Source organism: Rhea americana, unplaced genomic scaffold (genome assembly GCF_003343005.1).
Source record: "Rhea americana isolate MKP2758 unplaced genomic scaffold, rheAme1 scaffold_500, whole genome shotgun sequence".
Taxonomy (NCBI): domain Eukaryota; kingdom Metazoa; phylum Chordata; class Aves; order Rheiformes; family Rheidae; genus Rhea; species Rhea americana.
Genome location: NW_028186647.1, coordinates 94146 through 108707, shown reverse-complemented (window position 1 = coordinate 108707; position 14562 = coordinate 94146). Strand labels below are relative to the sequence as shown.

At 41.5% G+C, this 14562-nt stretch overlaps 1 protein-coding gene across 1 annotated transcript in view; it reads right to left on the bottom strand.

The window, feature by feature from the left end:
- Window positions 1-4802: 4802 nt before the first annotated feature.
- The window catches only part of FNDC1 (fibronectin type III domain containing 1), a 50381-nt gene continuing 40621 nt past the window's right edge, over window positions 4803-14562 (bottom strand). Inside the window, exons 15-19 of the mRNA XM_085317729.1 lie at window positions 14104-14183; window positions 11605-11634; window positions 9205-9366; window positions 8068-8190; window positions 4803-6621 (exon numbers count right to left, since the gene is read on the bottom strand). Coding sequence (XP_085173855.1) covers window positions 6506-6621; window positions 8068-8190; window positions 9205-9366; window positions 11605-11634; window positions 14104-14183 — 511 coding nt within the window. The 3' untranslated portion in view covers window positions 4803-6505. The remainder of the gene's footprint in view (window positions 6622-8067; window positions 8191-9204; window positions 9367-11604; window positions 11635-14103; window positions 14184-14562) is intronic.

Below are 14562 nucleotides of genomic sequence, written 5' to 3'. Positions count from 1 at the left end.
AAAAAAAAAAAAAAAAAAAAAAAAGAGCAGAAAGACATACAGCCAAACTAGTAATCAGCCATGAAAGCTAGACTTGGCTAATTATATATGCGGGGGACATCTGAAAGTTTTGAAATGGCTCCCATACTGCTCATTTCTACATCCAGAGACACCTTCTCTCTTGAGAGCAAAGGGGAGGAAGAGAAGAATGATTTCATCAAAAGAGGGATCAGTGCTTGGCCTTCAGTGTGACGGTGTTGGCCAAGACCCTAACTCATGCTATGGCAGATGACAATTGCCTGTTTACATGTGAAATTGTCAGAGCTCAAGAAGGCTGATGGATTCAGGACTCTGCACATTTGTAGGGCTTGTGAGGTACAAGGGAGAAATATGTTCATTCATAAGACACTACTGAGCCAAGAAAGAGATAGCTGAGAAAGACAGGCATAGGGCAATGCCAACAGCATCCTGGGCTGCTTTAGGAGGAACGTTGCCAGCAGGTCAAGAGAAGTGATCCTCGCCCTCTACTCAGCCCCAGGGAGGCCACAGTGGGAGTGCTGTGTCTAGTGCTGGCTGGGCTCTCCAGTACAAGAGAGATGTGGACACACTGGAGTGAGTCCAGCAAAGGGTCATGAAGATGATGAAGGAATTGGAGCATCTCTTGTAGGAGGAGAGGCTGAAAGAGCTGGGACTGCTCAGCCTGGGGAAGAGAAGCCTCAGAGGGGAATCTGATCAATGTTTATAAAAACCTAATGGGGGCAGTGAAGAAGATGGAGCCAGAATCTTCTCACTGGCATCCAGTAAGACTAAGGGGCAGAGGGCACAACTTGAAATACAGGAAATTCCATTTAAACATGAAAAAAAGACATTTTTACTGTGAAGGTGACTGAGCACTGGCCAGAGAGCTAGTGGAGTCTCCATTCCTAGAAATATTCAAAACCTGCGGGGATGCAGGCCTGAAGAGCCTGCTCTAGCAGACCCTACTTTGAGCAGGGTTTGAACTGGATGATCTCCAGAGGTCCCTTCCAACCTCAGCAATTCTGTCATTCTGTAATAAAGTCCAATAAGTAAGTCTAACATGAAAATTTCTTGGAGTTTGAGCTTTGCTTCTATGATATTTTGGTTCTAATTTCATCTGGCTGGCTGCATGATGTAGTAGTTGAAATTAGTCAAAACTTATACATTATGTCAGACTGGAAGGAACCTTTGGAAGTCAGGTCCAGCCAACTAACTGCTCAAAGCAAGGTCAGTGTCAGATTAGGAAAAGGTGGAAAAGGCTGATGAGGACCCTGCTCTGTTATGTTACGAGTATGTTCAGGGATGGATTTTCCCCTACCTCTCCAGGCCCCTATCCCAGTATTTGACCACCCCCCCAGCAAAAACATTTTCCTAATACTTCACTGGAATTTTACTTGTTGCAGTTTACAACATGCACCTTACCCTTTGTCTTTTTACTGTATGCCTTTGAGAAATATTTGGCTCCATCTTCCTTACAACCCCCATTCAGTTGTAGAAGTCAGGAATCAGACACCCCCTCCCTAAGCCTTTCTTTCCCAGGCTGAGCAAACCCAGTTTGCAGCCTCTTCTTACACATCACATGCTCCCACTCTCTCTACCATTGCAGTGACCCTCACCTTAATTCACTCCTTTTTCTCTCAGACTAGGGGGCCCACAGGACCCACGTGTGCTTAACAGAGGGGATTAATTTCTTTGCTGAACCTGCTATGTCCTTGCTAAGGTTGCTTGAGATATGACTGGCAATCATCACCACATGGGCACGCTGCTGGTGCTTCTTTGGTGGCAGTTCCCCAAGCATTTCTTCTGCTATTCAGACTGTGTTCAGCACTGGGTAAAGAAGCAACATAACTGGCATTAAAGAGTAATGGCAACTGTTAGCACTCAAGGACAAGGCGCAGAGGCTGTTGCCTTTGACATGTGACTTCCATGATTTTCACACATCAGCTACAATTCTGTCCTTATTCTGCTCCCAGTGTTCATTCCCATCGGAGCAGTACTTTTCACTGGCTGTTGTGGTGCAATCAGTACGATGATGCGGCACAGGTCCTGGGGGAGTGCTTCCTGCTTTAAGGGCCACAAAAATATGATGAGAAAGAGAGCAGCGATACAAGGCATGGCTTTGTTTTCAAATGTTACCAGCCAAGGCTCCTCAGGCAGACTGGCTGCTCTCCAGGGATGGGATTTTTTAGACATTCACTGATGCCAGCCTTGCCTCGGGAAGCAGAGCTGGCCTGCTGCAGCATTGACCTCATTTTCTTTGGTGTTTACCTCATTCTCTTCTCTCAGAGGAAGGCAACTCTTCACATGAATGATGTCTATCTGCTTGGCTAGAAAAAAGGACATACAGTTTGGGTCCAAAAAATAATACAGCTTCTTTTAGGGAGGGAACCACAAGGAAGGTTTTACATTGTTCAGTGGGCTGGGTGACCTCCTGTGAAGGCCTTCAGCTATCTTCCAAATGAAACCCAATGCTTCCTTCATCACTGAAGAGCTCTTCTGTTCTCATCCTTGGTCCCCATGACTGGCTCTGGCTGCCCTGGAGAACCCTTGGTATTTCTCACATACTTGTTGTTACTGCTGCCTTTCAGGCAGAAATCCCATTTCTCACAAAAATACGGTACAGTGATTGGAGATTAGCATCTGGAACTGACCAGGACCAGACAACGTTTCAAGCAACCCCTTCTTCTGTCTTTAGTCTCCCCATTCCTTCCCCCGTTGTGTTTTGCTCTCTTTATTTTTCAGCTTTATATAATTCCCACACTGGGCAGGGCCTTCATATCCCACTGCCCCAGAGAGACTTGGACTAGAGGCAATGCAGACACAAGCTGTGTATATTTGCTCTCTGTGGGGATCCTCCCTCTCCATCCTGTTCCCTCAAGGACTATTCAGACAAGAAGATAGTGTTGGTACACCACCAGCCAGAGCCTGCGAAGGGACACAGTGTTCTCCAAGCTGGTGCTGAGGGCTTGGAGACCAGATGCAGTTGTGGATTTGCCAGTGAGGAGAGCTAGCGGAAGGACAGACCCATCCCTCTCCCATTAGCACCATTCAGAGCAGTACAATGTTCCTTGCCATGTAACACAGTCACAAGTCTGTACAGCTAGACTGAGATCAGGCTTACCTCTGACCAGACACACTGTTCCTTGTGCTGCAGGGTGAAGTTTGGTCCCTACTGCAGCGCAGCAGGAACAGCTTGTCACAAGGAGAGCAGAGAAGGAAAAATGAAAGGGGAAGGTGGCCCCATGGTCAGGGCATTTCCAGGGGCTTGGAGAGAGGCTCTAGATGGGAAGTGCCTTTCCCAATCCACATGGCTTTGGTTACCTAATTCTGCCATCTCTTAGACAAATAAAGAGCAGTGTGCAAAACAGCATCATCTCTTTGAGAAACTGGCTATCACGATAATGAGCTACCCTACTCACTGGGCAGAGGATGTAAATATGTTCGTTTGATCACCTCATACAGCACATAAGACTTATCTAGACCCTGAAGCAAAGGGAACATACTGTATACTATAGCATTTCATGCATTTCTCTGTTGTATCTTACAGCTGACTTCACCCCAGCTGGTTTAGTCTCCCAGAAGATCTACACTGGGTAGGAACAGTGAGCAGCACCCGCTGGCCCTTACTCCCAGCAAGTCCCACTTGCTTCTCAGCTGAAGCTGGGGAAAGAAAATTACAGCCTCAGTTCTTCACTCACAGTGACATCCCTGAACTGGGATTGGGACAGAGGCACTTCCAGCAGGCAAATGAAGGAAACAGATCTCTGCAGTTGAACAAAACAAAACGCACCTGTGGCCTCTGAAGGAGAAATTGCAGAATGCATTGGCTGTTGGGTAGGGAATATCACCTTTAAACAGTAGGCCAAACTATCATCTAGAGCAACTGGGCCCTGCTCTTTCAAGTCACTGGCACAAGTCCCATTCACACCAGCTAAAGACTGGGCTGTGGGCCAAGGCATTACTTTCATTTAATAAAAGAAAAAATCTATTTTTTATTGGATATATGCTCTGGAATTGTAAAAAATCACTGAATTATCACTGAATAAAGTTGGAGGTGATCTCTGGAGGACTAATATTCAACTTACCGACAAAGACCCCCAAGGCCTTTTCTGAAAAACTGCTTTCTAGACAGAGAGCCTAGGCTGTACTGCTGCAGAGCATTATTCTATCCCACATTCCAGACTTTGCATTTCTTTTATTGAACTTCATGAGGTTGTTTTCAGCCCATTTCTTCAGCCTATCAAGGTCTCTCTGAATAGCAGCTCTGTCCCCAGTACATTAACCACTCCTCCCCRTCAAATTCGGTATCAGCTGCACACTTTCTGGTGGTGCACTCCATCCCACTGTCCAGGACATTAGACAGTACTGGCCCCAGTATTGACCCTGAGGGGTGGCCCTGGTATCCAGCTGTCATTTGGACTTTGCACTACTGATCACAACTCTTTGAGCCTGGCAATTCAACTAGTTTTACATCTACCTTAAAGACCAAGTACCCAAGCCGTATCTCAGCAATTTGGCTACAAGGCCACTATGAGGGACTACACCAAAAGCCTCACAAAAGTCAAGGTAAATGATATGCCCCCTGTCCACAGACTGGTCAGGAATGACTTGTTCTTGGTAAACCCATGCTAGCCATTCATAACCATCTTCTTAAGGGGACAATGCACCTACATGCTTTCATTCCCTTAAAAAAAAGTTGGCACCTTCTCCTCTCCCAGGAAAGACTTTCTGGTATCTAACAATTTGTCTGTCTGTCAGATTACTTGACACAGATGACCAAAAAAGGATGAAATTAAGAAYAGAAATGAAACCATGTATCATAGGTTTATTAGGGAAAACAGTTATAGTTCAAGAACATGTATTCAGCACTGTAGTGAAGCAAAAGTATTTGAGAACAATTAAAATGTTCAAATCCAGATCACTGTGAAAAATAAAAGGCACTTTTAATTATTTTAGCTCCTTTTCTCCCCATACAATTTACAGTAACTACAAGAAGCAACTGAAAAGACATTAGTCTTATACTGCATGTAAACTAGAATGAGAGCGGTCAGTAGACCAGGGACGGGACCTGTCCTTCAGGTATGCTGCTATTCTCCCAGGCCCTCAGAATGYTGGAATCTCATTAACATGAGTAAAGGTTGCTAAGGTGTTACAAGAACATGGTAAGACCGTAGTAGTTATAGAGTAAACCCTAAAAGCAAACTGCCCAGAAGGAATACTAAAATCCTGTATTACTGCAAGTATCCAAATGCCTGATTAAGATCATCGTGCGCTTCAGCCAAGCCAACTTTTGCTTTCTGATTTGGATGGAAGAGACTTCTGTAGTATCTTGGAGGAAATGTATCCCAATTCGTCCCCAGGGTGRATCAAATTCAAAGGATTTTCCTGCTAGTTGAATTAGTCTCAGATTTCTTTTTTGGGGGGAAATTAGTTAAAACCATTTTCCAATTTGAAAGTTGCTTGTCTCATGCCTTTGCACAGCGAAATGAAAGATACTGATAAGGAATAAATAACATATCAGTAAGATGAGAATGGATCAAAGAAATGTTGCACTAAACCTTTTAAACTGTAAAGGATAGAAAGTTTAACTGATGCTGATAAACTGCTGGATAAGTGTTTTTGCTAAACTATACAGTGCCACGCTAAAAAGGGTAGAGGGATGGACTCCTATTGAACATCCAGTCCTAAGGCTGCCAAGAAAGCTTGACATAGGTCTTTGATCAATACGTCAAATGTTAGTTCAACAGTACTCAGAAGAAGAACACAGCTCTTTCCATGGTTAATATATTGTGCATAGTAATATCTTAAAGAATTAACAGCACCCTTTACATAAAAWCTCCAAACATATTTATCTAGTAAACAAGAAATTCTCAGCATCTCTAAGCAGTACTTCTGCAGATGTACAGTACTGTATTTATATAGATAGATAGATAGATAKAAAAAGTGAATTTACATTGTGACCTGGTATTTAGTCCAGCAAGGGGCAAACCCACAGAGTAAGTCTTCAGGAGAACATATTGCCTTTGGTGGATGGCATGACCGTATAGTGGGGCCCTGCAGCGCCGCGCTCAGCTGGGGCAGCGGCCAAGTCTGCCACTGGCAGCCAGGGGCACAGTTGAGCATTCCTTTAAGCAAGCACAGCATGCTTAGGTCAATCCCGCAACATATAAGAGACTTCCAAAATTTCATGACTAATACAGGTTTAGTTTTCACAGGTTGTGCACATTGCAACCACCTCTTGGTGCCTTAAAAACCCAGAGAAGGAAGGTAGGACACCATACATAAATCCTGTCCATGCTCCTAAATAGAGAAATCAAGCAGCACGACAGGTTTCGGCTGATAAAGTGGGGCCACATTTGGCTTGACAGCGGTTTCTTGAGCAGCTGGTCCTTCCCGGTTTGCTTCATTTCTCTTTTCTTCTCTTTCCGAAACAGCTGCTCACAGTCCTCCAGTTTCTACTCGAAAAAGCATGGCCAGCGTGTCCCGCCTGGGATGGAAAAGCAGACGGCTACCATTTCCCTGGGATAGGCACGCCGCACTCATACCAGCCCACATAGTAATAGGGTGTTGTGTATCCGATGCGTCCAAAYGATACAGGCTCCTGGCGGTACTGACGGTAATACCCTGTAGGAAGAAAAATACCCATTTCTGCATTTAAAGATAAAGACAAAAGTAACCTGACAAAAGAAACAGATGCCATGAGAGTCAATCCCACAGCCAGACAAAACTAGGAAGCAGTCTGCTGGGGAGTTTTGTCAAAAAGAGATTTACTAGCCCTGGTATTTGTCCTAGATCTTTTTTGAATGATTTCACTCTGACTCTTTAYATTTCTTCTAGTTTTGATTGGTTTCATCATTCAAAAATCTCTTGAACTATTGTATAATTCTGTGGTCTGCCAAAGAGCTTCTGAATTTCACAGCAAAAAAAGTGGCTGTATTTCAGCAGCAATTACAAAGTTTGCAAGCCATTTCCCATTCATAACGGACTCCAGGACAAAAACTGCCATTAGATCATGTTACCTCGTAAGGCCCAAGAGAGTACTGATAATCAGTTTATCAGAAAACAAAAAGGTAGCATTTCATGCAGTAAATATGGATTTAAGCCCTTTTTTCCTCCTTCTGATAGCCTTCTCCATCATCTGTAGAAAGAATGTAACTGCTTAAAGCATTAAGAAAGGCGCAGCATTCTTTTCTGCATACTTTATGCACTGGAACATCTGAAACATTGACTATCATGCCAATAATACAATTTTTGTGTGCTCTGTATCTCTGTCTCCTAGATTAAGTAATACACAACTGGATTAACTTATTTTGAATGGACAAATGCAGTACTTTCTTGTGCTATATAAATGTCAGTAACTACTTGAGTTTCTTCATGGTAAAGCCATCATGAAAAGAATATTAAGAAACAACTTAGCAAGAAAACCATTAAAGTTAACTGAATAATCTGAATCTACTGATTCAGAGTGGCTGATTTTCACAATTAGGTTCCTTTTGTTGGGCAAGCTGTCACTCTCTTGGCTATGTTAGTCTAGCAATTTACTCAGCTTCAAGAAGAGAATTTCACCAGGATGGAGATGATCTACCAGGCCATAATAAAAGTCCTGCAGTCTGACCTTAAATCACTACATTCTCCAACGTGTTTTGCACCAAATGAACTGGTCAGAAACAATTTGCAAGAGCCTTATTTGCATAGCTGTAGCTGGTCATTTGTACCATGAGGTAGAGTTTCAGTCCTTTGTAGTGAGGCAGATCTCATAACTGTGAGAAAAGTTTCATAGAAGTATACTTTTTTTTCCTTTCTATTTTCATATTTTGTTCCTGCAATTATTTGTATTATCTCTCTCTTCCTTCCTGTCTTTCTCTCAATGCCCACAAGCCCCTGTGGTTTTGCAATCCATTAAACCATATACAAAATCATCTCATCATCTCATCCTGCATCAGTAGGACTCCTCAGAGAAGTGCCAGCAGCTGTGGACAAGGAGCCAACCTCTGTGTCCCACTCTCACACCCCCTAATTTGGACTGTGCAAACAGCACCCGCCCAGCATTGTACTCCCGCGTTACTGCACCTCGGATGGTGGGCAGGGCTTCAATGTATGACTGAGGTCCTGTTCTTCCATCCATGTGCGAATCCACAAACTGGCAGTGGTCTTCACCCCTTCCCCAGCTGTCCCCGATGCTATAGAAGGTGTCTGAAGGGTGACATGGATAGATTATTTTACTCRTCATTACATAGAGTCTTATTTTAGTTTAGGATGCTCTTCTATTGTCAGGAAAACAGATATGAGAGAGAAATCAGCYAAGTATTTCAGCAACAAACAGCAATACATCACTGAACAAACAGTGGCTGAGAAGAGGGAGAACACTACCTTTGCCAAGGGGAATTAAGGGAAAGATAAATGTTTTCTAGATCAGTAAAGAATATTCCCCATTTTACAAGTCCATGGATGGAATACATTGCAGCACAGATGTCAGGTGGAAGGAATTTCAACCACACCAGTCATCTCAATGYGTAATGAGAAAGTAAAAACAGCTCCATATGCCAATGCTATCTGTCAGCTTGACAGTAGTCTCAGATGAAAGCTCTAATAGACGGTGTGGRTTCTGCTTCCCTAACTGTTTATTACAGATTCAAACACTATCTTCAAATAATGCAAATGCTCAGCCATAAAAATAACGCACTAGCATAGTCTGAAAAGCTATAATCTCAGTACTCTGAATCTATAATATGAAAGTTTTTGTCATTATCTCTCAGGAAATACATCCCAATAAGAGCTACTGTTAACTCTTAGCAGTACTGCTCACCCTGTCAGTGTAATACCAGTGCCCCTCTCTGCTGCTCTCCACTCTGACCGGCCCTGGGGATCTCTAGGGTATACTGCTCTCTGCCACCACATGCAACCACAGCTCACGTGCCTATGGAGCAAGTGTGAGACTTCCCAGGGAGATGTCGGGGGAGCATAGCTTTGTTTTCACAGCACAAAGCACTTTGCTTGCTTAGAATATAAATGCACACAGGCTTTTCAAGTGAAATTTCCCACTGTCTTCTGCTTAAAGAGCTCTGCCTGAAAGCTAATGCCAAGAGATAAGCACAATGTTGTCAGTGCAAAAGCAGGCAGACTCAGACAGAAATGAAGACAAGTGAGAAAATGGAGATGACATCAACTAATCATACTTTAGAAAAATATCGGTGTCTTGGTGCCTACCTTTCAGGTCATCACTGAGGTAAATCTTGTACCTTAGGGAGTTGCAAAGAACCACTCCTACAAATTTTCGGTACCAAGTTCGTTTCACATACTGCTTGCCACTGCAGTCTGAATAGGTGGGGTCATATTTAAAAGTGAATGGGATCCAGATAGGTTCACCACCTTGAAGAAATGAATTGAATATTATGGACAGGTTTAAGCATTTTAGTCTGAGTTTTGTTGAGATTAACATTTCACAATAYGTTTTAAAACAACAAATGTTAGAGCAGATTGATGCATGATGATGACATTTTATATCCAGAAATCCAAGTTCAAGAACAAATATTTTTAAAAAAAATATTTAGGCATGGAATTTGATTAAAATCCTTCTGGGCAGCAGTCAATAAGTTAAAATGGTAAAAAATATGGTTGTATGTGCTGAATTATAGTTGTAAGTAAACAGTCTCATTGCTTTTAGCAAGACATCTCCTGTACCTAAAGATAAGGATATATTCAGTTTCCTTTTTAAATAGAGCCTGATGTTAGGTCAGTGACATTACCTGAATAGTCACTTGCATTTTAACACTAAGTACAAAACTTAATCCTTTTGCTAAAGAACAGATGTTAAAAATTCTGCAGGAAGTAACAGACTGAAATAAAGTCTGCTCTTGCTATTTTGTTAAAAATATGCAATGAGAAATCCACTTTTCTCTTTTGTTTTCTCACATTACATCAAAACAGATTAGATTACAGTAGAAAACAACAGAGACCTTTTCTGAGGACCTCTGTCCAGAACACTATTGCAGAGGCAACTTTTAAATTACATTGCAAAATATTCAGTGTTCTAACTGGCTTGCCCAAATGTTTGCTTTATACTAACCAAAGGAATATAACTTCTTCTGAAATGGCTCTTGTATTAATGTGTATGGAATGATACAAAAAGCTTTCACTGTGAAAACCAGTAGTTTTCTTTCTAGCTACTAACCAGAGCCTCGTTCTCATAGAGCTATTTTGAGGCAGTTTGGTTTTTGTGTTAGTATTTCTTCCTCCTTCTCACTAAGCACATGGATCCAATCTTATACACACTTGTACGTGAGAAACATCAATACAGATCAGTAATTCTCAAAATAYCACTGAAATGGACACAAATGTAACTGAATTGACTTTAGGAAACTACTCACATGGGCAAAGGATTGTATGATTTTGGCCATARCTTTCTCTTTAGAATAAAGCCACAAATTATCTATTTCTGGAAGGCAATATTATTGCTATGAGTAATAGATGCTTTTGTTCATCACTTTTGTTCACCAACRATCCTGAAGAATAAATCTAGTATCTCCTGTAAGAGCTAAGCTGAATTTTCTGATGCTCTTCATTTTCACRGGTTCCCAGAGCTCTGTTACCTCTTTTCAGTCTATCTTATCTTTGCCATCACAAATATACAAAAATATTTCCTTTGTCCAGTTGAAGTAGAAACTAAAAATGCAAGAAATCCAAACTCTCCTTTCCATGAGCAGATCCATAAAAGAACTGACAGTAAGCAACCTGAAGCTGACAAGGGACACAGCACACTTTCTGCTCTCAGGGGCCTCCCGTACTGACTGCCACATAGTGATCTGAACATCATCAGAGACATCTGGGAGGATGCTGAAATAACTAATATACGCAGCAAGAAATAGAGGGAAGGGAGACAGTGGACATTGTGAGAACAATGTAGTCAAAAAGTCCCAGAACTAACCAGCCGAACTTGTTAGGAAAGCTGAGAGGGACTAATAATCATGAAGCCTTGCTCCCTGYTTCTCTGCAGGAAAGCATGGATTGCTGGGATCACTGCACCGGTGTCCATGTCAGCAAGGTTGTTCCTAGCAGCAGGAAAGGAGCTCTCTGGATTATGGGCTGAATGTGCAATAAGTCAAACAAGATGTAAAGCTGGCAGATCTGGAAATGCAAAGCAACCTCAACAGCTTCACAGCATATCCCTCTCATTCAGCTCAGTTACAAACCCTTGAATCCTTTTTTCATTTATAAAGGCGTGACAATCAGTATAGATGAGCRTAACAACTAGAGAAAGGAAAGACTGATCACACTGCTCAAGCTATGCTCAGGCAATTAAAGGACACAGATACAGAAGTAATACAGTCTAGTGCTTATGTTACAAAGCTGWAAAAGCTGTTGTACTAGGTGCAAGACTTGCCAAAAGCAAGCGTATAAGCTAATATATCTGTACAACATTTATTTGCAAAGACCAGAAAAAGGAGTCTTGAGATAGAAAATGCTTTATGAATTAGCACAATAAATTTCTTTCTKTTTCTGGTTAAACCCGTAACTGAAACTGTCTGTTAATATGCTTCTAACATCAATGACGTTGTTGCTTTGCATATTTAATAGACTTTATGAAAAAAATTCCAGAATAAGACTTACCAGGTGGTCTGACAATGAGGAGGGGATTGTCTAGAAGAATGAAACAAATACAAAAGAAAGATTTTAGTATTTTGTCCCAAACCTCATTCTATAATAGCAAATATATAGTGCCACTCACCAAAATGTCAGTGGCAGAGTAACTGCCTTTGGCAACACTATGAATGTGAGATTCAAGTCCCATCGATTTGCAAAGCTAAGGATTGTTTGTTATTGTAGTGGGTTTTTCCATTGAAGAAACTTGCTGCAGGATTATATATTCATTCTGATATTATAAAAAATTATTGAGACTACTATCAAAGTTCAAAGCCAGCTCTGAAACTAACTGCCTCCTTTCAGAAGTTCCCCAAATTAGACAGACAAGTCCACTGCAGGGTTCTGAATATACCGTGTAAGTGACACCTGCAGGCCTAATTTTCAGAAGGAAATGTAACCTACATTTTAACTCCTTTTATTCTAGTGGTAGAATTTCAGTAAGAGCCAGCTGGATAGTTTAAGGTCCATTGGCCAGTATGTAAATCGCTTCTGCTCAATTTAAATGCTCTCTGGTTTAAAGAAAGAATAAAGGAATAAATGTGGAATAGAGTCAACAACTCAGCAGTCTCTACTGTGTAAACATGTTTTCATGCATTACATTGCATTTCCTGACTGGCCCTTATTGAACAAAAAGTACCTGAAGAAAAAGCACTATACTTATTTACTCTTTGGAAAGAAAAAATTCCAGGGAGCTTTCACTGTTCAGTGAAATAGAGCAAAGGTTTTTCTTTACTCTTCAGTACATTACCTACTGTAAGAGCGAACATTTTCAATAAGCTGCTTAATCCCAAGATCACAAGCTGCTGTCAAGCAATCCAGGCAAATAGTTAAAACACTRGCAAATATTTCTGCCAGCACAAGAATTGTGCTAGGAATGAGCAAAAAAGAGCCTTGCTCATCAGTTGAAATCTTTCAATTCTATCAGCAGAGCACTCTGAACTAACCATAGAATCACAAAATCATAGAATCCGTCACGTTGGAAGGGACCTCTGGAGATCATCTAGTCCAACCTCCCCACTCAGCAGGGTCACCTAGAGCATGTTAGACCAGATTGCATCCAGGCGGGTCTTGAAGATCTCCAGAGAAGGAGACTCCACAACCTCTCTGGGCAACCTGGTCCAGTGCTCCGTCACTCCCACAGGGAAGAAATTCCCCCTCACYGTCAGGCGGAACTTCCTGTGCCTCAATTTCTGCCCAYTGCCTCTTGTCCTGTCACAGAGCACCACTGAAAAGAGTTTGTCACTGTTCCTTTGACACCCTCCCTTCAGGTACTTGTACACATTGATAAGATCCCCCCKCAGKCTTCTCTTCCCCAGGCTGAAGAGGCCCAGCTCTCGCAGCCGTTCCTCATGGGGCAGGTGCTCCAGCCCTCTGATCATCCTCATAGCCCTACGCTGGACTCTCTCCAGTAGCTCTCTCTCTCTCCTGATTTATTCCATCACTGTAACTACACCAGTTCGTTTGAAATTTAGCAACTGCTTTTCTGCTTGTGCCAGCTGGAAAGCCACGTTCTCTGGCCACATGACAAATCAAAGATCAGTACTGCAAATAAAACTGTAAATTGGATTGATTTAACCTGCTAAATAAAGCTCTTCAAGTGGCTGATTTGAAATGGAATAACTGGTTGGATATATACTTGAGCTTGTATTATATCTTTTAGAAAAGTGAATATGTTWTATAGGACCATTTAGTTGCATCTTCACCTGCTTTCTGTAAAGACTGACTTCTGCAGTTTTTAAAGGATCTTCTGAAGCAAGCAAAATAGGATGAAATGAAATGGGCAAAGACAGGGACAGCATACACCAGTGTTGTGAGAAGGGCAAATTTGCAGTCCTTGAAGCCAAGGGACATTCTGCTCAAGTTAAGATTGAAGAATTTCCCCTTTGTTATTCAACAGGGCTACTGGCCTTTCGCTCAATGGGAGAAAAAGAAACAACGAATAAAAAAAGCTCATTTAACATCCTATTTTTAGTAGAGGGTGTTGCTCTTGAGCACCCTATTAGCCCTGTGAAAGAGCAGCACCCTTTGTCAAAAAAAAGGGGGAACTTTGCCCATCTGATGGAACAGTTGTTTCCTGTATTTCTTCCAGAGACAACTGCTTCCAACCATTCAGCTGTTCACAATTAGGGAGCTAATTTGTTAAACGTCTGGTCCATCTATCAAAGACATTGAACTTCCCAATGCTTCTGTATTTTTGTATTTTGTATTTAGTAGTCTTTTGTATTTTAAATTTTACTTCTCGTTCCCTTGAAGCTTACCTTAATATCACTTACATTTTCATAGTGGCATTAGGAGCACATATTATTTTCCTACCCTTGTTGAAAACAAATGATTAACCTAAGAAAGAATCTTAAAGCAGCAAATTCAGGATGATCATCATTATTACCATGATGATTTCAGTCTTTGCCTTGCCACATCTATTATTAGGAAGTCAGCTTTGAGATGAAAATAAAAAGCAAAGCATACCAGATTCAGTGATAAATGAGACCGAAGAGCTAACAGGTCCATAACCAAAGGGATTCTTTGCCTGGACTTTAAAATAATAACTGAAACAAAAAGAGAAGGAAAGTAAGATTAAAACATTGATTCCACAGCAATTACTAGATTTTAAAATATAAATAAGGACATGCTTAAGAACATTTTTGTTTCATTTCCACATACGATGATTTTTACTTATGCCTACCCTGATATTTAAGAACAATGTTTTTGTTGTTTCCATTTTATCTTTTTATCTAGACCAGCAAAAACCAATTAGAATTGAGGATTACTGTTAAAAGTTCTGGCACAGCATTTTTTGTAAGTGCCTGTGTTATGGTTTTCCTTTCCTGCCTGCTTGCACAAAACCATTCCTGTAAAGAAATAAAGAGAAAAAAAATGACCAGGCATCTCTAATATCCACACAGCATTTGGATCTTGACTTTGCCT